At 39.7% G+C, this 27,034-nt stretch overlaps 1 protein-coding gene across 2 annotated transcripts in view; it reads right to left on the bottom strand.

Annotated features, from left to right (window-relative positions):
- Positions 1–27,034, bottom strand: part of LOC139137471 (uncharacterized) — a 144,654-nt gene that overhangs the window by 6,685 nt on the left and 110,935 nt on the right. For both annotated transcript variants that reach the window (XM_070705591.1, XM_070705590.1), the window contains exons 10-20: positions 25,992–26,120; positions 25,471–25,645; positions 24,114–24,238; positions 6,928–7,053; positions 5,825–6,067; positions 5,379–5,548; positions 4,999–5,140; positions 3,919–4,023; positions 3,419–3,570; positions 2,080–2,199; positions 1,737–1,813 (exon numbers count right to left, since the gene is read on the bottom strand). In XM_070705591.1, coding sequence (XP_070561692.1) covers positions 1,737–1,813; positions 2,080–2,199; positions 3,419–3,570; positions 3,919–4,023; positions 4,999–5,140; positions 5,379–5,548; positions 5,825–6,067; positions 6,928–7,053; positions 24,114–24,238; positions 25,471–25,645; positions 25,992–26,120 — 1,564 coding nt within the window. The remainder of the gene's footprint in view (positions 1–1,736; positions 1,814–2,079; positions 2,200–3,418; positions 3,571–3,918; positions 4,024–4,998; positions 5,141–5,378; positions 5,549–5,824; positions 6,068–6,927; positions 7,054–24,113; positions 24,239–25,470; positions 25,646–25,991; positions 26,121–27,034) is intronic.

Below are 27,034 nucleotides of genomic sequence, written 5' to 3'. Positions count from 1 at the left end.
CCCAGAACGAAACATCAACCCGCGCAACGCAGCATGCAGTGCAGTGTTATTAGCATAATTTCACTCCAATTCATAGGTGTTGGACCGACCATTATTTACGGTATGAAATCCTGAATGTTAAGATGTACATGTTTTGTGAACAATGTATTATTATATTTTTCCCCTAGTGTTGACGTAAAGGTCTCACGAGGTCAAAAGTCAATAGAGTCCAATAACACGTCCGCACCTAAAGTTATTGGACTCCGCGCCCTCTGATACCGAAAATTACTTTATCACGAAACTCTACAGGTTACAGACGCAGGTGTATAATAACAGTAGTTATCACATGCACAAGCCAAGTTTGTCGTCCCCGAACAAAAAATACGGGATTTATTCTCTGGTCGTTCTACGTCACGACAACCCGCGTCTATGTCATCAATTTTGGTGCGTCGGACCTTTTTTTTGTCGATCTTTGGTGTGCTCGTAAATATGTAAACAAACAACATGGCGGCCGATGTTTCTCCCACGATCAAAAGTCATGCAATGAAATCGATATTTTCACAGACTACGACATTACTAATCCGAACAATGTAAACACAAGAGTGTACCACCTGTATATTCCGAAGGAATTACGTGAATAATTTGCGGAAACAACGAACTCGAAGCTGGTCGCGTATACCGCGGGTTCCGTACGCATTGCAAACAGGATCAGGCGCGACATTTACAGTGTTCGCGCCGTCGAGATTCAGTCGATATTTGTTCCCGAAAAATAGCGTACCTTCGTGTGTGATAAATTTCTAGGACTATGCTATCTTTGAAAAAGAGTATAACTTTGCGGAAGGTAGCCTACGTGTTGACCGAGAGCTGTCATTTGCTCCACACACGAACGAACGTGAGCGCTAACGCATACGACGGACGACTGGAAATGATTGACAACTTGTGCACGGCGTACTGATATTTATTCCTAAAGTAGTTCAAAAGTTTAAACGCGGAATCGTCATGGAAAACATTTTATTTTGCAAAAAATAACGAATTCTTGGCCTGTGCATGTGATAAGTATATTATTCCCTAATATTTTTCTTCGTTCAGCTCGGAAAATACTCGTGACGTAATGACCGTGTCACCACTCGTCTTCGACTCGTGGTGACACGGTCATTACGTCACTCGTATTTTCCTTCGCTGAACGAAGAAAAATATTAGGGAATAATATCTAAATATTGTGCATGCACACTGCTTGTGTTCATGAGTAGAACTCTAATTATTTGAACATGATTTTGGAGTGACATAAAATGTAATTTTACATATTAGGACAAAATATAAAATTACATCAAAATTTAGATCTAGTAGTACAGTATAAAACAAGCTGACGAAGACATCCTATCTCAAACAGAATGTAAATGGACTCCCGATCACGTATGAATGAAAAAAAAAACATTACACACAATTCAAAATAAAAGATACACGTACATGTATTACATGTGGCTACTAGCTGAAATTGGAAATATGAGAAACTGTTAACTTAAATCGTGTATCATTAAAGAAATACGCATACTAACAAGAATGGGTTTTTTCGCTGTCAACGTTTTCAAAACAAAGCCTTTCAGCCCAAAAATGACAGTTTCTTATGATTATTTTTGGATGCATAAATTTATGTCTGCGCAATAAAACATCGGTGGTGTTTGGCAGAAAAGATACAAACTTGGAAGAAAGTAAATTTGGTCCACAAATCTCTCTTCTGTCAACATCGTAATACTTACATGTCAGATTTATAGGTATAGACTCCAGTTGCTAGTGACTCTGGGGCAATCCAACGAATGGGTACAAACATCCCTCTCTGTATGGTAAGGAAGGAAAAATGGGATGAAAACACGCGCAAACAAAACCAGCACATCATAAATGAGCAGGCATGAAGAATTCTAATGATAGACTTCATTATTAGAAATAATCATCATCATCATCATCATCATCATCATCCTAATTCTCTCTCTCTCTCTCTCTCTCTCTCTCTCTCTCTCTCTCTCTCTCTCTCTCTCTCTCTCCCCCCCCCCCCCACACACACCCCATTATTACCACGCCACAGCATCATTCTCTCTTTTATACCGTTGGATGCCTTTGGTACTGTCCCTTTTGATACACATCTCTTGAAAGACCAAAATCAGCAATTTTGACGTTGTCAGACGAGATCAACATATTCCTGGCGGCAATATCCCGGTGAACAACCTTCGGGAAGACATATAGATAAGGGTGTTTTAATAGTCAATCTCCACATACAGTATTGGAACTCCACGACCTGTTGTATTCTGTGGTATATTTCGTGGAGTTTATGTTTATAAAATACAGTTTCATTGTCGACTCATGTCTAACCACAGGCGACCCAATAGGTTCTGAGTTTTTCACACTGTTTTCTCTATCATTTTCTCTTCTTTCTTCATGCTCTGAATGATCGGAATAAATAAAATAAATGGTTTATATAACCTAACCTAGCCTCTGTGACTCTTTATTTATTTTACACTCCATTACAAGGACGTATATCTCTCATACACACATGCTGTAATTAATTAGTCAACACAACTAATTATGCTAATCCGTGGACTTATCAGAGGTTGGTCAACATCGGAAAGATAGTGATGTTAATGAAAAAGGAGTTTTAGTAACCATTCCTATCTTTCGCGATGTTGACCAACCCGTAAAATCCCTGATAAGTCCACGGATTAGCATAATTAGTTGTGTTGACTAATTAATTACAGCATGTGTGTATGAGAGATATACGCCCTTGTAATGGAGTGTAAAATAAATAAAGAGTCACAGAGGCTAGGTTAGGTTATATAAACCATTTATTTTATTTATTCCGATCATTCAGAGCATGAAGAAAGAAGAGAAAATGATAGAGAAAACAGTGTGAAAAACTCAGAACCTATTGGGTCGCCTGTGGTCTAACGTGCCTTGTGTCCAACTCGTCAAAACAGCCTACTAGTATATGAATGCATCGTCAAATGTTGTTGACAGCTTAATTTTAATCAGGATTACAATTTATTTGTCAACAGTAGCATTGAATATGGTACACAATATAGAGTGTTCACAAGACTGCTTCTTTCTATTTTAACATACTTATGGAGGAAAATAAAAAATATATACTAGTAGGCCTACTTGTTTTCCGCAAACAATAATAGCAATATTTTCAAGCGTTCCCGTTCTTTCATCATAAGGTGTATATTTTAAGTACTGAGATTTTCATTACATGGAAATGCATATGCAATCCCAATTTAAAATTTTGTGTTCAACGTCTGTTACATTTCTATAACACGATTAAAAGCATTAGATGTGTCGTTTGTTGAACATAGTACACAAAGGAACACCTGTAGACATCTTACTCAGTCGTCGGTGTGCTTTACACGTTTTACCAAGGATGTTTTTAAACGCGGACAGAAAGGAAACTTACTTGTTGGTTATGAAGGTGTTCAATAGCCTTAGCGATTTGTGAAGCGAAAGCCAAAAGCCGCCGATTAGGTTTATTTTTCCCCACATTTTTGCAATCTTTCAGATAACTAAGTAAATCCATACTCATAAGTTCGATTACGATGCCACACAGACCTGAAATGACAAATATTTATATTAAATACAGAGTCACTTTTGTCCTCTGCACCAACACGTGATCATGACGTAGACAAAAATGTTCGATATAAAAATACAATCAATCGATCTATCCATCCTACCGTCCGTCCGACTAGATATGTACATCCATCCATGCATGCATACTTACATGCTTGCATCTAAACAAAGTCACATACATACATATATATACACATACCCTACCAAACACATAGATAGATAGATAGATAGATAGATAGATAGATAGATAGATAGATAGATAGATAGATAGATACGTGTGTGTACATGTAAGGTTATTCATCCATGTAAAACTACAGTAAATACACCTACCTTGATCATGGATGACAGCAATAAGCTGAATGACATTCGGGTGACCTTTCAGTCTACGCAGAAGCTGAACCTCGTGGATAAATTGATGCCAATATTCAGCTTCATCTAGATACAGTCAAAAGAAGCAAATTCCAACCAACTCAACCAGATATTCTCTGTAGCACTTTCCAAAGGGTCATCGATGATTTACAAATGCACAAGGAAACATTTCCATGTACGGCAGAGAGGAAAGGAAACTCAAACCTGTTTAACACGTTTTGTGCATTTTCAAGTTTTGCAGAAGGGAAACGAAACTTAACGCTGATCAAATGCCCACTATATGGCATCTAGTTTTATTTCATAATAATTGCATTTCATAATTATTATATATTTTGTAGAGATAATACGATGGTTTCAACCGGGCTCGAACCCACAACTCACGGCACCCAATCACCTAGCGGAGAAAGCTACAGACAAAACCGCTCGGCAAATCTCCAATCTCTAAAAGATTGGTTCAATAACCGAGCTAAAGTTGTTAGAATTCTGACTGCGCCCTCTCTACTCGCTGTAGAGTTCGTGAAGCATTCACGTTCGCACACACACTATCATACATCGCACACAAACTTTATAATATATGCCTTCTCTGCCTGTGGACGCTATAAATAAGTATTAACTGCCCATGACAATAAAGCTTAAAGATAGTAAACGGACGTTTGTAAGGAGGGTACCTGACAAAACGTGCTCAGCTGACAATAGCAGCACCATTTCTCTGGTATCCCTAGTGGGTAGGAAATAATCCCTAAAAATAGTTCATGTGAGGATACAGAGGATACGATGGCGTGACATTAAGACTTAAACGTCCTTACAGCTAAAACAATTCACCAAATTGCAAAATAATCTGCAAAAAGTTAGTAAATGGAAATGATAGGAATAAGTCACTCATCCCATTGACAAAATCGCTCTCTGCGGCCAAGAGTCACTGACCGCCATCTTAAGGGCTCCGATTTGAGCGCCACTTCTGACCAGCCTGGCTTTAGGTGACATTACAGTCTTAGTGGATGACTAATCAATGAAATTGTTAGTACAATGGAATCACCAAACCTTTAATTTGCTTTACGGCCACCATCATTGTGCCTCCTCCATTCACAAGAGTCATGAGTGCCTTGTACACCTTAGCAAATGTCCCTTCGCCAAGAATTTCACACATCTGCAGGTCACTTTTGTTAATTTTTTTCACGTCAAGCTGTAAAACAGAAAATAATCATAGATGTCCTTATACCAATTCGAAGCAAAGTAGCCAGGGGTAAATGTCTCAGTTACAGCCGGACATGAAAAATGGAAACAACATAGCCGTCTGGCGACCATATTGGATTGTATTGCACAATAAATCGACGTGCATATGTACATAGAGCTAGATTATAGGGATAGAAATGTCGTACGATAGAGTCAGAAGTAATTCTCAACACGAAATTTAACCTCACCGGTAGATTCTTTTGCCAGAGATCGTCATCGATACGGAAGTATCTGTGTATTCTATGTCTTGATTTTCTACGCTTGATACCCCACCAGGACATTGTAGCAGCAACCATGATTAGCGTAAAGCAGAAAGCGACCGATCCAATTACGGTAACGATAGAGTTACTCGATATGCCTGTAGTCGATGTTACAAAAAATCCCACAATTCTTTCAGCACAGTCATGAATGAATGAATGACGTGGATTTGAATAAGATAATGGCCACAGATCATATGCAATCAGTTAGAGCGAAATATAAACATGTTATAAACCATTTTACTTTCAAATTCATATCAGTATAAGAAGCTATGTATACGTGACAAAATATCTGCTTTACATTGTCTGACGGACACAGAAAAGAGCCTGGTTGAAAACGCAATTTTAAACTGGCACAATTCATTGAAACTTCTCACCTTTGACCGTTACTGTAAAAGTACACTCGTTTCTGTTATTCCAATGATCAAACACAGATATAGTAACCTCGGTGGTGCCAACAGGGAAGAATTCTCCCGATCTGTGAGTGGCTTGGATACTTTTTATGCCGTCGTTATCAGATGCTCTTATTGGTAACCAGGTAACATTTGCGGTGTTTGCAGCTCCGTGAACCAGCTTTGTTATGTTAGTTGGACAGTTATGAATGAACGGCTGGAGGATGTCTGTTCGTGTGAAAGATATCATCGTCAGTACTTAAAACACGACAAGTTGGCTACACTAGGATGGCTGTAGTTTGTGCAATTTGCTAGAAGCCTTGAAAAAATAAAGCTATCCAGAATATGTGAAAAGACTTTACGTTGGACGTAAACAACGCCATGACATGCATTTCATTAAAGCAACAATATCTCCGGCTGTTTGGTTCATCCGTCCTGATATTAAATCGATGCAGGCCAGGCGGCTTTATTCTGACATAAATCCCAGATTCACAGGAACATGTGACGCATTTACACTTCTTTATAGACAAACTCTAGCTTTCCTTTGACGCAAGCAACATGCGACAGTTACTGGATGCCACGTTCACCCACGATCTACGCGACAGTATTCCAAAGTATATAGCTTCAATTTCGCGATCATTTCACCTTATTCGTTTCTCTCATGTATATGCGAACAGATTTGTAGCAAGTCTAACATATATTTAGTCTTCCTATGAATTCATTTATTCACAGTTCATAAAAGTCAACTTGATGGTATGCTATGAATCAACAGTAAAACAGTAAAATGGAGAGGAAACAGTGCTATTAATCCAAAGCGTAGGCCCTAAGATTGTGATCTGCAAAGGGGTCATTTCAACTCATGAAGGTACAATGATTATTGTAAATGTGACACATTCCGGGTCATGAACAATCACGCAAGGTATTCTGAACTGCATCATGCTGTTTATGCACTATATTTGAAAAAGAAAGCAACTCAAATGCCTCTAGAAAAACTTTTACTCGATAAACAGGTTCCTGTTTAACTGAATTGATGTGTCAGGGCAACATATATTTGGATGCAATCTTCGGAAATGTCACAATTTAATTACCCCTGTCGCATTTAGCTCCTGTCCAGCCTCTCTCACACTGACATCCACCAGATTGTGTACACATGTCGGAATGGACACAGTCGCACTTCTTATTGCAATGTCTTCCCCAAACGTTGTCCTCACAACCTGTGGGTATGACGCAACAATAACTTTTACCGGATGACATTCATCATCAAGGTTTGCTCGATTTGGGACAAGATTTTCCAGATCCTGCTATTCTTTAGCTTTGTGGGCTAATTAAAAACCACTTTGAAAATAATATTCCACCACCTTGTTTTCACGCAAAGGGAGGCGGTTTGCTGCGACCACAGTTCTGCTGAGACCCGTACGACCAATGTGAACACTTTATTCAAGGTATGTTGGTGATTGATGAAAATTAAAACATGATTACGTGTTTGTCATAATGTACACTGTAGCATTAAATTTTGCAACTATGTTGACTGATGTAGTCTTGATTTCGTGCTTGAAATACATTAGCCCTGCGCACGATGCTGTTTTTTTCCCGGCGTGATACGGCATCGGGAACACACACCATCGAATGCAGGGTAAGAAATACATTAAGGCAAAAAGAAAAAAAAAATCTTGTTCATCGGATTTTTGGACCAAGGTTCAGGAGCGGCGAGCGAAACTTTTTAAAATTTTTTTCGGCCAAAGGAAAACGCGGTCCCTCAGACCTTTTTGCCGGGATGCAGACAAGGCAAAATAATCTTTTCCCCTTTTAGGCTAACAAGAAATATCTCAGACAAGATACACTGATTCAGATACTGGTTATTAAATTCAACACTATATTTCTCAACAATGACATAGTGAATCACATATACAGTCGGTGTTTGCACAACATATTCTGAGTATTTCAACATGCTCTCAGAATAAAACTGATATGCACAGCAAATCACTGAAATCTGCATGCAAAGTACGCGCCTGTGCATACAACCCTTGGCAGATGACGTATTGTCTTTCAATTGCCCTTCTCTCATTGGACGCGTACATTGCATGGATATATTCAAAATGGCCGGCGCTGGGTTGGTGTGGCCAACTGATTTCAGGATGATTTCTCGCCAGTAGCATAGGGTAAGGTATGATTTTAGGCAGAAGAGGCTAGTCAATCGATTGTTTATATGCAAACATCTGACCGTTGACCAGTTTTTATCACCGGAAACGCTCAGAGTTCGTGAATTTCGCTAATTTATGAAATCGGGCGGTGAAAAGCTTACTTGCCTTGGCTTCACTTCTGTGCAGCAGTGGACTACGAGTGTTCATCTAGCCCAAGCCCTGCAGCTACAACCACTCGGTTAAGCTAGCCGACATGTACAGTAATATCACGTACCGTTATTCTACGATGCTGAAGTTATTTTCGTATTCGTTTTCGTATTCGTTTTCGTATTCGTATTCGTATTCGTATTGAAGTCACTGACAGAAATTGGTATTTTTAGTCCAGGTTTCAGGTATGAAACGTGCAATATACGATATTTACTAAGGTTTAAATATTGTGATAATTTGATTCGTAATTTCATCTGCCAAATTTTGTTAAATTTACATAAATTTGCATTTGTAGATTTTAAAGAATTTTGTTTACCTCATTTTATTTGAAAAAATTACTTAAAATCGGTTGGGATCTGGTAAGGCAGCATCTTCGCTTGCCAATGTCTCTTGACCGGGCAGCTGGATGAACCGCGAAATCAGGTAGTTAGTGCCAAGTTAGCTGTGATATCGCAGGGGTACTTGTGGCGTATATCGAACGCGATCGGGTCATTGGGGTCATCGTGGCAATGACCCCAATGACCCGATCGCGTTCGATATACGCCACAAGTACCGCTGCAATATCACAGCTAGTGCCAAGTAGGCCTAATGGGACTCGTGAGAGCGGACGATGGTAAGGCAGCTGTTGTGCAAAGGAGCTGCCCCATTATTTTGCGGGGAGGGCAGATTTTTGTGAGGAGCTGCAAAACGGATGACTGTTGAAAGCTATGATGAACGGGGGACTTGTCCAGGACAACCATCTAACTGAAAATTGTTATATCCGGTCATCCTTTTGGACTCACTTTAGAATAATCATGTCCATTTGCAATTTGTATTGCAAGTATTTTACTTGATTTTGATATGGCTCTACGTAGACCTGAAATAAATTATAATAACAATACAATACATAGCTGTGATATCGCAGCGGTACTTATGGCGTGTATCGAACGCGCTCGGGTCATTGAGGTCATCGCCACAGTCCTCAATGACCCGAGCGCGTTAGATACACGCCACAAGTACCGCTGCGATATCACAGCTTTATTACACCTCACTCATTCAGCGTGCACTGCCATTGGTTAAACACGACTCACGTGACATGTAAAAGAACGTGATGATGCCCTCTGCGAATGTGATGATGCCCTCTGCGAACTTGATGATGCCCTCTGCATTTGAAATTACATGGATGACGTCATTTTACTTACTGCGCATCCTTTCTGCGCAAAACAAATTATCGTTCGCTTGTTGTACTTTGCAGTCGGCAACTTATGGCTGCGAAACGTCATGCAGAGCTGTCACCCGCACAGTTAGACGATATTTAGATGCAAGTAAACAGCAAACGAACAAAAATGGCAACAATGAATGCAATTTCTGTGTTCAGCGACTATGCAAGCAACAAATTTGGATACGCCACCGAGGAGATCGGCAAACTTTTGCGGGAACCCTGGAGTCGGCACTGACAACATTTTACGCTGAAGTCCGGACTCAGGCGAACTGTACTCGAAGAAGTCTTTGTGTTTTTGGTTTTTTTTTTGCATGTTTGCTTGTTCGGTGTAATAAAAATAATAACACATGAGAGCGAGGGCAATATCACGATTTTTTGCCTGCCCTCGGGCTGGTGGTCATGATCGAAATACTGATGATGCCCTCGCCTACGGCTCGGGCATCATCCATATTTCGATCATGACCACCATCCCTTGGGCAGGCAATAAATCGTAATATTGCCCTCGCTCTCATGTGTTATTATTTAAATACAATACAATACTTTACAAAACTCTATCGCTCAACAACACACTCAGTGTGCGGTAAGGCAAAAATTACGAAATTGCAAGTTACGACAAAGTTGTACGTGCTGCTACAGGGGAGAAAGTAACAGAAATCAATCACAATAGGTAGTTTATCTTTCAGAGTAAAAATGTGAGCAATAATAACATAAAACCGGACCGACCGATAATTCATGTATTACATTCAATCAGGGCTCAAAGTAGCGACCATTTTCAGTCGCATAGGCGACCAAATTTTATGAGATTGCGACTGAAATTTTTTCAAGACATTTCTCCATACGTGATCAAATTCAACATGTATTCGCTCAGTGTTCACAAAGCATTGTCCCGAAAGGCCGCGACCCCAAAATACGCATTGAATAAGCAGAGCCGTTGAGCGGAGTTACTCAGAGGTTTGAGCGCGTTCTCTCCACTGCACAGCACTGCCAATGTGTCTGCTGATGTTATCTTGAATGATCTGTCAAAATATCCCATGAATTTAATGATCAATTTTACTACAATCCAATCAAGTATCAGAGGCAGTTTTGTGCTGTCACATCACTTTCAATTGAACCAATCATATAATCCCAGCATAAAATGTCATTAAAATATAGGGAAAACAAGTCCATCAACCGGTAACTGCAACATGTTTCATGCGTTCACGTGCGTAATGAATATTGAGTTCGCGTTAGTGACATGTGACCGGCTAGACCATTTCCGGAAATCGTCCTTTGGAAAGCAGATCAAAGCATCGATTTCATCAAGCTTGGACTGGATATGCCTGTTTTATAAAGGTTTTCGTTTTCAGCTAAATCTAAATAGCAAGCAACTTTGTTGAAATATCATGGCAAATCTGCCGGGTAGCGACTGCAATTATGTAGAACAGACCATGGATGTACAAAAATAGAACAGACCACCGTCCCTACGTGGGTGGAGGGACTGTGAACAGACGTATCTTTGCGTTCGACTCCGGCGATCGACAAACACTGGGATTTAATGCGCATATACGTTTGAGTTTTATTCTCTTGCCTACAAAATATCTATCGAAAGTTGATAGTTGCTGCATTTCTATTCAGAGTTTTTGTTGAAAAAAGTAGCTATCTACGGCTAGCGGCTTAATGGGTCCCCCAAAATAGTACTGCTGAAAGTTTTTGGAGTGACCTACAGAACGGAGTTGTAGAGCGGGGCAAACTACGTAAGGCTAAAACTGGATCGCACAGTAACAAATGACGGAAACCGATCGAGCCAGTCGCGACAGCTACAAGACTAGCTGAAGTCTATTTATTATAGAATACAGGTATTTCTCGATATTTCGCGATACAAATTAATTTCCATGCATTCTGATGTATCTTATCATAACGCAAGTTGATCAAGTAACATGTTCTGGCAATGACAGTTGACGCAAACGCAAGGAAAGAAAAAGAGATGGGCCGTACTCAAATAAAAACTCTGACAACAGCTTACACATTAATTTAATCTTTATTAGGGAAACAAATGTACCGATCGGGACATAGGCCTATGATACCATTTTATTCATCTCGTTTTCTTTTATGACGCTTTCCCACATCATATGAGATGATATTTCTTTTGCGACAGCAGTCTAAACATAGCATGTCATATATATAATTTTTAAGGTTTTCGTGACACTACAAAAGCCTCTAATATTTTCAAGGTCCAAGGTTTGCCCCTAAAATTTCGACTTGGGGCATGCGATCAACAGAAAATGTTAACGTTGAGCCCTGCATTCACTGTCGTTATGACGATCATCACTTTCACAGAGATATCAAGAAAATTACCTTTACAACTCGTCAAATTTGGCGGGTCAGCTAAATTTCCATTATCGATACTAATGATGTCAACAGAATGTTGAAGTTGGTTGTTGTGATAGAAGTTAATACGAAAACGAATACGAATACGAATACGAAAATGATGTTTGTTTAAAAAATCTTTCCTCCAAAGACTACCACTGGCCCACAGGCGCTCCTTAGCTTGGTAGTCTGCTAAATAGTTCGATTTTCGGCTCGATCTATCGATCCCGTGGTCAATATGCCCGCCACTGTAACCAAGTGAGTATTTAGGTTACAATGGCGGGCATATCGACTACGGGATCGATAGATCGAGCCAAAAATCTATCTATTTAGCAGACTAACCAGCTAAGGGGCGCCTGTGTACTGGCCGTTTGTTTTTAAAATCTCTCCTCTAAGGGACTGGTCAGTTTCTTCGGCCTGGGGGGGGGGGCCCGGTGGATTATTTTTTGCCGACGTCAAAAAGTGGCTGACCCCCTATTCCAAATTTTGAAAACAGGGTGACCCCCCTATTCCAAATTTCTAAAACAGGGTGACCCCCCCGGGCGCGACAAAGGTAAAACAAAAGATGGACATAAATTATATATATATATATATATATATATATATATATATATATATATATATATTTTACATTTTACATATATTTATATTTTAAATAGTCATTCTATGTTTTAGTGAAATTGTTGACATGTCAGTTGTAAGATAGGAATTTCAAAGTGTCAATCTTAAAGTTTAAATACAGTACATTTTGAATGAGCTGTATTTTGAATGAGCTGTGAATGTATTTCACACTTTCTCTGCTTAACCAGATGTCCTGAACTGTTGTACAGAAATGGATGTCAATCATTAATATCAAAGAGGAAAAAGCAGTGAATCAAAAACTTTGATGGGTGTTAAGACTTGCCAACCATCCAATTAAATCTACTGAGGAGCCATAGAGAGCTTTTTTACCAAATCTGATGTGTACAGTGTCTGAGAGGACCTTTCTTGTGTAACATTGAAACCATAAAAGCACAGCTAATAATGACAAAAACTGCCTTTTTTAACTGTTATTTTGTTCATAAAAAAGCATCTTTCTACAGAAAACCTATGAAACAAAGGAAATAATTGCATCAATGAGAAGGAAAGATATCTTGTCATTTTTCTATCTCTAAAATAAGTCACTGTATCAAATATATATTGTGAAATATTTGTGCATGTTGCTTTCTCATACTGAATTCTCACAGAGAGAACAGAAAAGTATCAGAAATTTGTCATCCTTTTCATATGAAATGCAGATTTCATAATGGTACACTTTCACTAAGCAAACATCAAGATATCTCTGAAAGTATGGCGCCCGAAGGGCGCGCCAAAAAATATGAAACATCCTGATATCTCTGATATATATGCCTTGTATATTAAAGTCATGCACCTGAAGGGCATGCTGAAAGATGTATATATTAAAGTAATGAGCTTGAAGAGCACGCTGAAAAATATTGAACATACAGATATCTCTGATGTATGTATGCTTGATATGTTAAAGTTGGGCGTGTTGAAAAATATGACTGATTATTAAAGTTACGCGCCCGAAGGGCGCGCCGAAAAATACAACTGAATGATGAATTTTGTGGCTGACACTAGCATTTTAGGCAATGATGAGCCTGTGTCAAAATTCAAAAACACACTGACCCCCCTATTGGGCATTTCAAAAACATGGTGACCCCCCTATCACCAAAGTCAAAAACAGGGTGACCCCCCCCCCATGATCCACCGCCCCCCCAGGCTGAAGAAACTGACCAGTCCCTAATGATAGCAACGATATCTTTCAATCTAGGGCCTAAAAAGATTGGATCTTTTTCAACTTACATTCTCAAATATTTAAGTATTGATATATTGTCATATAAAAAGCACTTAAAGTTCTGTAAAGACAGAAGTTTTATATAAAACGTACGAAATTTGGACTAAAAATAAAAAATTTTGTCAGTGACTCCAATACGAATACGAATACGAATACGAAAACGAATACGAATACGAAAATAAATTCAGCATCGTCGTTATTCTTTATTGAATAATCAAGTCATATAGACATTCTACACATTGACGATTATGCAGTGCGTTCGCCGGGCCCGAGCCAGGCAGCCATATAGCCTCTCGGTATAATGCTAGTCAAACCATAGGGAACCCAGAAATCTGGTTGTTGTTGTTGTTTGTGTTGTTGTTTATGTGTTGTTATTGTTGTTGACCAATAAAATTCGACGAACATAAGTGTTGTGTTGTTGTTAATGTTTCAAACGTAACGTAGATGTCATAAGAAACACTACAAGAACACTACCATTACTTGGCCCGACATCTGGCTGTTGTTGTTGTTTGTATTGTTGTTTATGTTTATTAGTCGTGTTGTTGTTGTTGTTGTTGTTGACCGATAAAATTCGACGAACATAACTGTTGTGTTGTTGTTGTTAATGTTTCAAACGTAACGTAGATGTCATAAGAAACGCTACAAGGACACTACCATTACTTTGCCCGATACAACTCTCTGCTAACGTACACTCTCTTCATACACTTAAACAAGGGGTGCAACCTCAGCACCCTTCCAGCTCATGCATCCCAATTTCTGAGCCCTAAAATAACCTTCTATTTACGAGCGATCGAGTTAAAAGCAGCATGACGAGACTTCAAATAGACATAACAAAGCTAATGTGGGGTTTACTATACCTCACATCTCGAAAATCGCTCGAAAAACCGCGATTTTCACGTCGTTGTATGATGATTTTACTCGCTTTCAAGGACAGGTACGCTCCAGAGGTTCCCATGTTAATGAGCTTTTGAAATTAGCCAATCGCGTGGTCTGTAAAGCCAACCATGGCCAGCTATGACGTATTCATATTAGAAAGTCTTGACAAGACTCGTCCCTACAACCATTCGAGTTGGTATGCATTTCTCCAATACTATATCCCGTTCTTCAACTTCATTCATCGTTTCAGTGTAGAAGCATGGCATTCAGAGGGTAATCGGGGCATATCATGTCGTTTTTCCCTACAATACGTCGAGTGAAGTTAACACTTCAGTCGACAATATAAACCCTCTCTGCAAACGGCGCACGAGCCTGCCTCCAGGGGAAAATACAGCGTGTCCTGCTATGCCATTTCTGAAATCACTGATGTGTTCAAAACGTCAAAACAAAAGCCCAGCCGCCAGCGCGTCTTACCGCAAGATATTCTGAGCTGTCGCTCAACTTGTCTAGTGAAAACATCAACCCGCCAAACTCAAAACACCGTGTCGCGAAATCCGGTCAACGCGTTCATGTCATCCTACTCGTTTCACATGAAAACTGGACACACTTTAAATATTGCATTCCAGGCGTTCACCAAACTCACATGTTCACAAATCACACACTTGAACCAAGTCTTAGGACTAATAAAACCAGTACGTAAATCCAGAGTAAAGCTGTGCACAAACTAGCTCTGCGTGGCAGGGCTGTGTGTATACGGTATAACACCGGTAACACAGCCCCTACCACGCAGAGCTATGCACAAACACGCTTCAAACACAGTGTGAGTGTGCGGTGGTTGGCGTTTTGAAGGTGGTTTTGTTTTATCTTTTTGGTCTGGGGAGTCAACTTTCCTGTTTCTCGCTTCGATGTTTTTGAATTTGGCGTGTTCATGTTTTCGGTTGACAAGTCTGGCTTACAGCCGGGAAAAGTTGCGCTCAGACGTGCTGGCCCGGCGCGGCGGCAGGGCCATATTTTTACGTTGTGTGATTTCACAAGTATGAAGTTTAGACATAGACCCTCGACCATTTCTAATGTGAATACGTCATAGCTGGCCATGGTTGGCTTTACAGACCACGCGATTGGCTAATTTCAAATGCTTGTTAACATGGGAACCTCTGGAGCGTACCTGTCCTTGAAAGCGAGTAAAATCATCATACAACGACGTGAAAATCGCGGTTTTTCGAGCGATTTTCGAGATGTGAGGTAAAGTAAACCCCACATTAGCTTTGTTATGTCTATTTGAAGTCTCGTCATGCTGCTTTTAACTCGATCGCTCGTAAATAGAAGGTTATTTTAGGGCTCAGAAATTGGGATGGAAGGGTGCTGAGCTTGTACGTTAGCAGAGAGTTGTATCGGGCCAAGTAATGGTACTAGTGTCCTTGTAGCATTTCTTATGACATCTACGTTACGTTTGAAACAATAACAACAACACAACAGTTATGTTCGTCGAATTTTATCGGTCAACAACAACAACAACAACAACAACAACAACAACAACAACAACACGACTAATAAACATAAACAACAATACAAACAACAACAACAAACCAGATGTCGGGCCAAGTAATGGTAGTGTTCTTGTAGTGTTTCTTATGACATCTACGTTACGTTTGAAACATTAACAACAACACAACACTTATGTTCGTCGAATTTTATTGGTCAACAACAACAACAACACATAAACAACAATACAAACAACAACCAGATTTCTGGGTTCCCTATGGTCAAACATGTACGCCTAAGGCCTACACCAATATCATGTTCGGCGATTCTTTTATTGAATAATCAAGTCGTATATAGACATTCTACATATTAAATACGATTATTATCCCAGCAATGTGCCAAGCGCCTGTGAGCTCAGTGCAGACACATGAGAAGTCTCATTCAGAATCCCACATGCCCGCGAAAACCGTACGAAGTGTAGGGCGCCGCCAGCGGCGGTACTAAAGTATTTGAAATGCAGAAGTATGAATTTGCCAAAATCAAAAAATAATTCCAAATCAGGCTGTGTAGCAGTGGCGATTCCGATGAACGATTAATTTTTTCTTTCTGGCCTTATAGAAATTTGAGACGAGAAAGTCGCGCAGGCGCTGTTACGAGTCCCTCCCCGTAAATTCAAAGCCAAAAGCATTGTGTAGAATTACCAGAAGGTGGACTTGATTGAGGCGCCCCCGATGATGACCAGAGTGTGACCGGTTTTTCCGTCACGTAGTCGGGGTTATCCGGCGGATTCTCCAATCAAGTGGCCGCCATACTGTATTCGTCTGCTCCCGACCTAGTCTGGTTCCCTGACCCATTTTCCCCGGTAGAGGGCGTGGGGAAATATAGGGTCAGGTACCGGGTAGCCATGTTGAACAGAATTTTGTTCAAGATGGCGGAGGTTAGTCACCTGACAGAACATGCTACAACAAATATGGCTGCTACCATGAAAACGCTGGTCAAAATTCGACTTGATCAGAATTTTGTTCGAACACTGGTATCTGAACCAAAAACATTGGCACACGAGACGGGAAACATAAACTGAAAGGATTAATCCAGAAGTACGGGGAAATAGAGGTGATTAAAGGCTGGCCGTGGTATCGCAGCAGTACTTCAGTGGCCTGTATCGAACGCGCTAGGGTCATTGAGGTCATCGCCGACTGTGGCGTGACCCAAATGACCCAAGCACGTTTGATACACGCCACAAGTACTGCTGCGATATCACAGCTAATTGAAAGCAAACTTTGTTGGAACTGTGAACGACGATTGATTTCGATGGATAGAATGGTGTCCGAATTTCGTGAAAAATGCCAGGCATCATGTCGACGTTCTAAAAGTATCAAGAGGTGTGCCAAATCACAGTGGCTAAATCATGGAGGTAAAAAGTCTTTCTTTCTACCTCCACGGCTTTGTGGTACAAACAAGAAGTTGGTGTCAAGTGAGCCTGAAAGTGCGAAACCCAAGAAACATGAGAAAAAGTTCCAAGTGTTACTTTCATCCAATCACAACTTCTTTTATTTTAACCCAATAGCGGCCATGTTTACATTTGCCGGTACCTGACCCTATATTTCCCTACGCCCTCTACCGGGGAAAATGGGTCAGGGAACCAGACTACTCCCGACCAACATTGATCGGGTTAGTCGGGGATCCTGAATAAATGCGCGCGCACAATCCCTGAACCAATCAAGTACGATCTTAGTTGGCCTGCGTGCATCAGTCTGGCACAAGACCACTAATTCACTTCCGGGTAACGAAGATAGTTCGGAAGAAAAATAGTGCAGACCTTGAAGTTTTGTTACCTGCATGGATGCTTGTTTAGTTTGAACTTTAATGTCAAGAATTTTTGGAAAGATATTTTTCTGCCTGAATCAAAATGCAGACTGTTGTGAATAATGGCTGAAGCATTCAGTTGTAATATGAGTTCTAGGGGCCATAGAAATCATAACAATAAGCCTGAATTTTGTCAAAAACACCACTGAGGGCGCTATTTCAAAATTTCCGTGGACTTGCCCACACGAAAAATTCATCAGTAGTCTAGCTGACATTGACTACAGTCACTGTGCATTGACCTATCATCTGTTAAGAGGATTCGTGCCGCTGAATGTTTTAAAATAGGAAAATCGAGCTCAACGCTACTGTGGTGGCCTATGGCAAAGTAATTAGTGGTCTTGTGCCAGTCTACATCGGTCATCCCAATCCAGTCAATCCAGAGTCATGCCGATAGAATATGGAACATGGATATGTAAGGGGTGGACCATTTGAAATCCTGGGGGGGGGGGCTTGGAAGATTGGTGGAGAGCCATTATTTTTTTTCCCACGTGCTTCACCATGAATTATTTTTTTTCTATAGGGCATATGCTGGCAACTTTTTTTTTTCACTTTCCTTCTTCGCGATATATTTTTTTTTTACCAAATTCCGGTGCAATGTTTGTTTGCTTGGTTTTTCACACCCAGTAACAAGATGCTATTCTATCATTTATGGCATTTACTTGTCAGTGTTGTCCTTACATTGAAAGTAGCCGGGTAATTAAAGAAAGTAGACGGGTGGACTGCGAGGGAGCGAAGCGACTGAGCGGCGAGTGAGCGTAGCGAACGAGGGGGGGAGAGCGCGAGAGGGTGGTGTCCCCCCTCTCGCAAGGCGAAAAATGAAATTTTGGAGTGGAAATGGTTTTCTCTGGTGGCATCTGAGGTGACATTTACAGACTGAAACAGTACATTTGTTGTGTGTCTTAGACGTGGCTCACATACAACAAAACAAACAAACATGATTTTGTTTTGTTTGTATTATTTATGACACACTTATGGTTTTATTTGCAGTGAAGATGTAACATTTAATCTTAAATCACCCGCTGTCTGCTCATTTCATTGCCCATTTCCCATTCTTCATTACCACATAGCAGTTTCCCCAAAACCATCAAACTCATTCGCTTTTGTTAAGAAAAACATTGGTAAGATAATTCACTAAAACAGTGTTCGCATTTACGAATAAAACATGCGTATATAGAAAACTCATAACAATGAAAAAATGTGTAGAGAGTCGATCCAATGCGTAATAATATTACGCATTGGATTGAATCTCTACGCATTTTTTCATTGTTATGAGTTTTCTATACGCAAACAATAATAGTAAAATGTTTGCAGGCTGTCTCTCTTCTTGTGGTATTTTGACAAAATCCATACATTCAGATTTACACATTTCTGGAAAACACTGGTGAGCAATTTCAATTTCAGCATACTTCCTCTAATCAGAAGGTCATGTATACTGTACAATTGTTCATATTCAGTTATTGTTCCTCAAGCTTGAAATGGTTTATGCTTTATAAAACTCCAGAGCTACTGCTTGATTTTTATTGATGCTGCAGTGTGCATCGAACAATTGCCAAGATTTTTTTTTTCGAGTCGCAATGGTCCATAATTGTTTTTCCATCAGCCACTTAAAGCCAGATTTTTTTTTTCGAGCAACTCCACCTGGCATCTTTTTTTTCCCCCAAATCTTCCAAGCCCCCCCAGGATATCAAATGGTCCACCCCTAAAATGGAATATGGAACAAATGGAACGAATAGCAATGCAACATATTGAACATACATTTTTGCCCCTCCAGAGGGCGCCGTCTATGACCTTTGGCTTTTCACTTATCTGGGGAGCGTTAGATTTGCAAGATCATGATCGTGATCTTGCGCTCGAATACGCTTTATAACAATGACAATCACGTCACAGCCATCATGCCCCAGGGCGTGATTTGTATGATTACCAGATGGCGGATAACACAGCGGTCCGATACCAAATGCAGAAACAGCAGTAATTTTGAAGCTTCAGAGAGTGATTTTAAGGGATGGTCCATTTGATTTCTAGGGTGAGGGGGACTGGAGGATTTTCGAAAAAAAAGTTGCCGGCTAAATACTTGGAAAAAATTTGCTCTGCAGAAGGGAAGGAAAAAAATTGCTTCTAGGAAGGCTACAGAAGAAATTTGCTGTGATGCACCCTTTGGTGTTAGACCAGCAGTCAGTGGTCTCTGGAGCGGCATTTTTGCAATAGAATCTTTGAAAACAGAATTATATCGTCTTTTGAGCTGCCACATATGGCGGCATTTTCGAATCGGTATCTATAGAAGCAGAAACCTTCTCAGTAGCGTGAATCATGGTTACTCTATGTGGAGTGACCGTGCATACAAAGTGACAGTACATGAATGTGTAGTTGTATTCTGCTGCTGCACTCCTATCCCCGACTGCACTTTGTTATAAATGCAATGCTGCCAGTGTTAGAATAATCGTAATAATGTTTCTCAGAGCTACAAAAGAGATTGAAATCATTAAACAAATTAATCTCATTATAAAGCGGCAACATATATATGGCTATTAAAGTTTAACATTTTGTCTCAAATCTTAATCTGTCATTCATTTCTCGGTACAATGCCCACTTGACGGTAACTACCTTCAAGCCTCCATCGTCTACCAAGCAACAGTCACACGCTCAGACAACGACACTTCCGAAACGTACGTTGGGCCAACTGAGAACGACTTCAAGACAAGATACAGAAGCCACCATTTCGACATGTACGCTCTAGAAACTCCACTGACCTCAGTAATCACGGTACTGTTTCAAAATGACTTACATTACACGTCCTACACACATGTACTGCATGCTCTGATTGGTTAATCCGCTTCTCTAAGGTCCACTTTCGGAGCAGTCATTGGAGGGACCTCATGTGTTAGGTCTCATTATTATGTATTATTCAATCTACAGATTCCTGATTGGTTAATGTGTAGGTTCGGTCCTCCAGTGTTCACTGCCTCATTATGCAATGTCCCACGTGCTTCCTGGCTACCGCTGAAGTAATACGTTTTTCGTGATGTTCACGGATCGGCCGAAATTTGATGTATAGTACTATACGAGCTACAAATTTAAAAGATATCTATATATATATATATATATATATATATATATATATATATATATATATATATATATATATATATATATTTAGTAATTTTGAACGAAATTGGCATTGGTACTCAGGTCTTAAAAATTAGTAATTTTAGGACCATGCAAATCAGTGAATACACTATAGAAATAACGGGCGACGCGCTGACCATTAACGTTTATTTGTGGGCAAGAGCGAGAGGAAAGCCAAATTAAGGGGCTTGGCAAGCCTCGCCCGTTAATTTTTGGCTTTCCTCTCGCCCTTGCCCACAAATAAACGTTAATGGTCAGAGCGGAGTCTGTTATTTCCATTATATTATCAGCGAACCCAAGAAAACCGTCAAAATTTCCGAAAACTTCATGAGCGAACGACAACTGGGCCCCAGAAACTGAGCAATACGCGACGCACTGTAACGCGCGCTGTAAAAAATTGGCAAATCCGGAGATGTTTTCAGTAAAAAGCATCTCAACTTGACCTACAAGTGCTCCATTTTATTTTGTGATTGATTACGATTTATGTTTGAGCTGTAAAGTTACGATACTTTGAGTTGTTAATCTTAGTGTATTTGTGGTCAGTCACGTGGTTCAGCTCGACCAATCAAAATGCGACGAGCAGGGCATGGTAATATAATACAGTATAAACGGACATACTCTTATACCAGGTTGAATAATCTTTAGAGAGTGTTTGTGGATTCTTGCAGGTTAGCTAAATGGCTCTGATAAATTTCTTGATCAACTTAATTTTGCATTTCTCCGAGAGTTTGCGAGAAATATATGCATACATGTCTGTCCAAAGATCGGTATATGTAGGTTACGACCGGTACGACTGACCCACAAGAATCTATGACGGCTGGCACCAGCTGCAGTCAGTTGATTGCGAACAACTGTTCTCACACGGTCACAATTTTCGATCTTTGGAACATGGTAAACGGCTTACTGAATTATATAATGAACCCATGTGTTTCCCTTTAAGCTCTATTCTTTCCTCTTGTCATTCACAGGCCTCACTGTTGTCGATGCGGCCAATGCCCCCGTCAAATCAAAATGAAAATGAAAAGCGTGAACTTTGTACGTAACCAACAATTGGAAAACAACGAGCCAACATGCCTGCAATGCATAAAGGGACAGGGATAAGTAAAACACAGAAATTTATCGCATGAAGGTTTGTCGGGCATTTTTCGTTGTAACTTTCGGCCGATCTGTGAACATCACGAATAACGTATTACTTCAGCGGTAGCCAGGAAGCACGTGGGACATTGCATAATGAGGCAGTGAACACTGGAGGACCGGACCTACACATTAACCAATCAGGGAGCTGTAAAGTGAATAATACATAGTAATGAGACCTAATGCATGAGGTCCCACCAATCAGCGTAACGCAAATGGACCTTAAATTACCAGATGAACCAATCACTGATGTTGGTACATATGTCATGGACCCGACTTATGAAACAGGACTACTAGACGTATATCATTTAGGACATAAATTTGTGTCCTAAACCCCAGCATCGCTCACGTTGATTGGTAGTTTTATGTCCCTATGCCCCATTTGCGTTCATTCATTGGCTGCCTTTATGTCCTCAAGTCTCAATAATATTTACTGTTCCGAATGCAACTCATTCATTGGCCGCCATATGTTCTTGTCCTTGCCTCACTTTCGGATGTTCCTTGTCTCGTTTTGCCATGTGCTCATAACTGTACGCATCTGCGAGCCTAGCCAATAATTACCACACAGGTAGGGCGTAGTCGCAAGGTTTTTGAAGACAAATTTGTCTTTACAAACATTGCGACTACGCTCTAGCTGTCTGGTAATGATTGGCTATTTTCGCAGATGCGTTACAGGGTACATATATATATATATATATATATATATAATATATATATATATATATATATATATATATATATATATATATATATATATTACTGTATTTAAATAAATCCTTTCTAGAAACACTTTTCTAACAGTCCACTGATATCTACCTGTTAGGTATTAACTTTAAACTCGTTTTCTAATTAAAATAGTGGTGTCTAAAATATAATATTGACTAAAATGATAAAAATTGCCAATGTGTGATACTGATAATTTTACTATAAATTCTAAACTTTATAAAAATACCCCAATAAAAACAGATTTCAAAGAAAGAGCATGAGCAGATTCTGAGAATTTTTTTAATTTGATAAAAATGACTAATTTTGCCATGATTTAAAAAATCTGAAAGCGAACATCCCTGTCTACTTCTGAACTCTTTTTCAAAGAGACGAGGCAAGCTACTGCGGAGAAGATTGTTTTACAACAAAACAAAAGAAAATGGCAAAAAAATTAATGAGAAATAGACGTTGCAAGATATCAGCTCAAAAGTAAGCAACACATATGAGAACTTTCTAATATGCCGCTCACATTTCTAAAACAATACTAGGCCCTTGTCCTAGCCTGGTACATGGCCACCTAAAAACAGGTGTGATAAAATGAAACATAAAATGGACCTCAAAATATACACATGAAAGTCATCTCAGTATATGAACTGTTACTTGAAATGTATGAAAATACAACAAAATATTGCTAGAACACGCAAGAAACAACAACCTGATCTTTACAACAATAAATAACTAGCATACCAAAAAGTCAAACTATGCTACACAAACAATGATCTCAACACGAGATCAAAAACAGGTATACCTGCTTCAGTGTTCTCCCTCGGATTTTCTTGCAGAGGGAGGGCTAATATGTATAACAATAAATACAATTTTTCAGGTAATATGGGTTTTTTTATTTACCAAAAATGAAAGTGTGATTTTGTATTTTGAAAAAAATTGCCAGGGTGGGTAAAAAAATAAACAAACAAAAATTGTCGCCATACCCATTTCCTCCAGGCCCCCGAGAAATCAAATGGGCCACCCCTAAGCGAAGCTAGTCGCAAGATCTCGGTTTAATCGCTTCTACTACATTAAACATAGAATACCTTGATTTACAACGAAATTGAAAAGATAGCCATTCTACAGGCCCTGTGGGTAGAGGGACTGTTTATTCATTTGTTCAGAACGCTGCAGTATAGGCTCATTATCTAGCATCGGAGTTCATATGACGTATGTTTGAGAAAAACATTTAACGATAAACTATTACAACAGGAGTACCTTAGGTAGGCGTTTCTGAGTAAACTGCGGCCTGCAGAAATGCATCAACACTGAGGGCAGCAATATTGACCGAAGACCTGAAAAATTGCTTACCTTTCACATCAATCAAAACATAGTTTGACTGAAAGTAGAGGTTCCCGTTGTAGCCGTTTGCCAGACACCTGTACATTCCTGAATCTGCATGTGTTGTGTTCAGTATTGCCAGATGTACGGTAACTCTATTGTAATTGTACAGATAAAGAAAATAGTGTCAAATTGGTGCCCATGTTCAATTATCATAGATACCCACCCCCCTTTCTTTCTTCCTATTTTTGCGCCGTGAAATAAGTCAGGGCATCAGCTAACTCTCACGTGGCTGTCATCGAACTGAAGAACAGTCAAGTTGGTTGGTCGACGAAGCACTGGAGAAACACTATTGTGAATTTAAACTGACAAATGACACTTCCTTTCGAATTTGTTCAGCGCTGAAAGTCATACAACAGCGTTTGCTTGTTTTTTCTTCCTTGGAGCTGAAATCTAAGTTTTTCTGTGCTGCCTCTTAGAACTTCGATGAGAAAGACTGCATTTAAGGAGGAGAACGTCGTCCAATAAAATTTAAGGCCAGGTCCTTCATAGAACATTTTGATTTGAACTATGCAAAGAATTGTATTTATTTATGGCTTTGCGATAGTTGGGCCGGGAATTAACTACGTCATTATCTTTTGCAAAGTTAAGTTTATTTCAAGAGTATTTGCACAAAGAGTTCGACGGAATTTTCATTTTTCAATCGTCACTAATATGCATTTTGATATGTTCGAACCAAAGTCGGAGTTTCGTAAAGGAGTACCCATTACAGTTCAAACAAAACTATAACATGTCTCTTCAAATGAGGAGCGGGGTTTGCCCTATAGCGAGTTCAGAACTATTTCTGTGGCTCTAATTAGATCTATCATAACTTTTTGTCTTGTCTTTCGCACATGTATGTTTCATAATTATGTTCTTCATATTTCTGGTGAAATAAAATTCACTTCACTTCAATTGTACATTTTCTACAAAAGAAAAGATGTAACCGTCATTGTGGGGTCAAAGGTCGTGCTAGGGTTAAAACAAGGGCCGACTCGCAGCGATTTCGAAGCTGTTATCCAATTGGGTGACTGAATCTTACCAATATAATGAAAACAATACAAATAGACTCCCTAAGTGGCTGTGAATAGTGACAATCGACCAATCAGATATAACCTTGCAAACACGCTGCGAGTCAGCCGGGAAACAAGGGCCAAAAGTCGATGTGGTCAAACCCATGGTATGTAACTAAATAGATGTTTACGCCTTTCTCATTAACATGCCCCCGGATTCAAATATACTGAAAGCTGGGTTATGGCGACTCATGGGCTCCACTGTTATTGGAAACAAGAACATTGTCAACGATGATATGCAATTTTTTAAAATTGTAATCGCAAATTGTATTTACCGATCGTAATATTTCTTTATCATTCTTCCATTGCTAGCAGTGGTGAGAATACGCCCATCATGTTCAAATACGGCATGCCTAATCTTGACATTTGTGAAGTCGCACTCAAAATAGATATTACCATGTATACGAACGGTAGTTGACCGAACAGACATTGAGATTTGTGCTGCCTCAGCTGAAAATATTTGGAAAAATATGGAAAGATGTGTGATCAACATATTAATTAGGTAAGTAGGAAGTTGAAAAATTGAAAAACCAAATGAAAGGTTTATTAGGTCAACGAATTATTCACACAGGGAGTTGTTGTCCCGATATTGTTGGAACCAAATGCAGGAGAAAACGAACGCAAAGTTACTGCAACTGAAGCATGCAATTGCTATTTTCTGTTTTCGTGCAATTGCGATCGTCGATGTGTCAACAATAAATGTATAAAGAATGCAAGGGATGGAACAAAGCAGGAAGTAAAATCAAGAAATAAGTCAAAATTTAAACGAATTAATCGTAACAAGCACTTAACTCACGGATGTCACAGGCCGGCCCTTGCCATCCAGGTGCACATTTACAAGCACCGTCCCATGCGTGACAAGTTGCACCATTCTTGCACATACATTCCCTGTCGCATCGAGCCCCAAACGTTCCATGGGGACAACCTAAAAAGAACAAGCAAATCACATCTTCACTTTGCCCACCGATCTGGTTACCTATTTGTCCTCTCTGTGATGGACGGTACATTACGATATGATTATGTGGAGAAAGCTACGGTATTCTTCCACATTAAAGTGGCACTCCCACTTGGTAACATTTTTAAACACGATTTTTTAATGCCAACGGTCGATATTTGACATGGCGACTGCGCGCGGATCGCGAGATATCGATAAAAATATGTCATTTCCCGAGCGTATTTTTCACATCCCGAAGTTTTACGATCGTTTCTGATTGTGACCCAAAATCCCCCGGAGGTTTGTTGTTGTGCTGATTGAAGATATTCTAGGGAGTCCATAATAAGTTTGAACGACGCAATTGATTTACCTCCCACTGCGAAGACTTTATATACAGCATTATGCCTTTACCTCAAGAAAGTTTTTTAGAACTTCACCTTAGTTTTTGTCGTTTTCATTATTCTCAATCAGTTGTATTATATTTTTAACCAATACCACATAGATATAAGTTTTTTACGTGTAAAATATTAGCCGCCTCTGATGACTACATTTTGTCATCTGCCAGTGCTGAGGCAGCCTGTTGGCCGAAACTAAGTTCCCTTTCGTAAAAAATGTTTCCAATTTGAATATGCAAGAAAATGTACAGTTCAGAGTTTTATCACTGTATATCATATCCTACCGCGTCATGGTAGTTTTTGCCATATTCAGTTTCAAAATGTTGAAATCCTGTCAATGTCCATTGCCACTGTATTGTATTGCATTGTCGACTCAAGTCGGCTATCCTTGAAGTGCGCTTCTAGCAAGGCAAAGATTGGTTATACTTAGGTTTGCCGACCGCGATTATCCAGGGTGTTTCCGTGATGAAATTTTTTTTCAAGTCAAATGTACTCTAAATATTTATAGAG

The sequence above is a fragment of the Ptychodera flava genome, chromosome 7 (assembly GCF_041260155.1).
Source record: "Ptychodera flava strain L36383 chromosome 7, AS_Pfla_20210202, whole genome shotgun sequence".
Taxonomy (NCBI): Eukaryota; Metazoa; Hemichordata; class Enteropneusta; family Ptychoderidae; genus Ptychodera; species Ptychodera flava.
The sequence above is the reverse complement of the archived record's forward strand: the minus strand, read 5'-3'. Positions and strand labels throughout refer to the sequence as shown.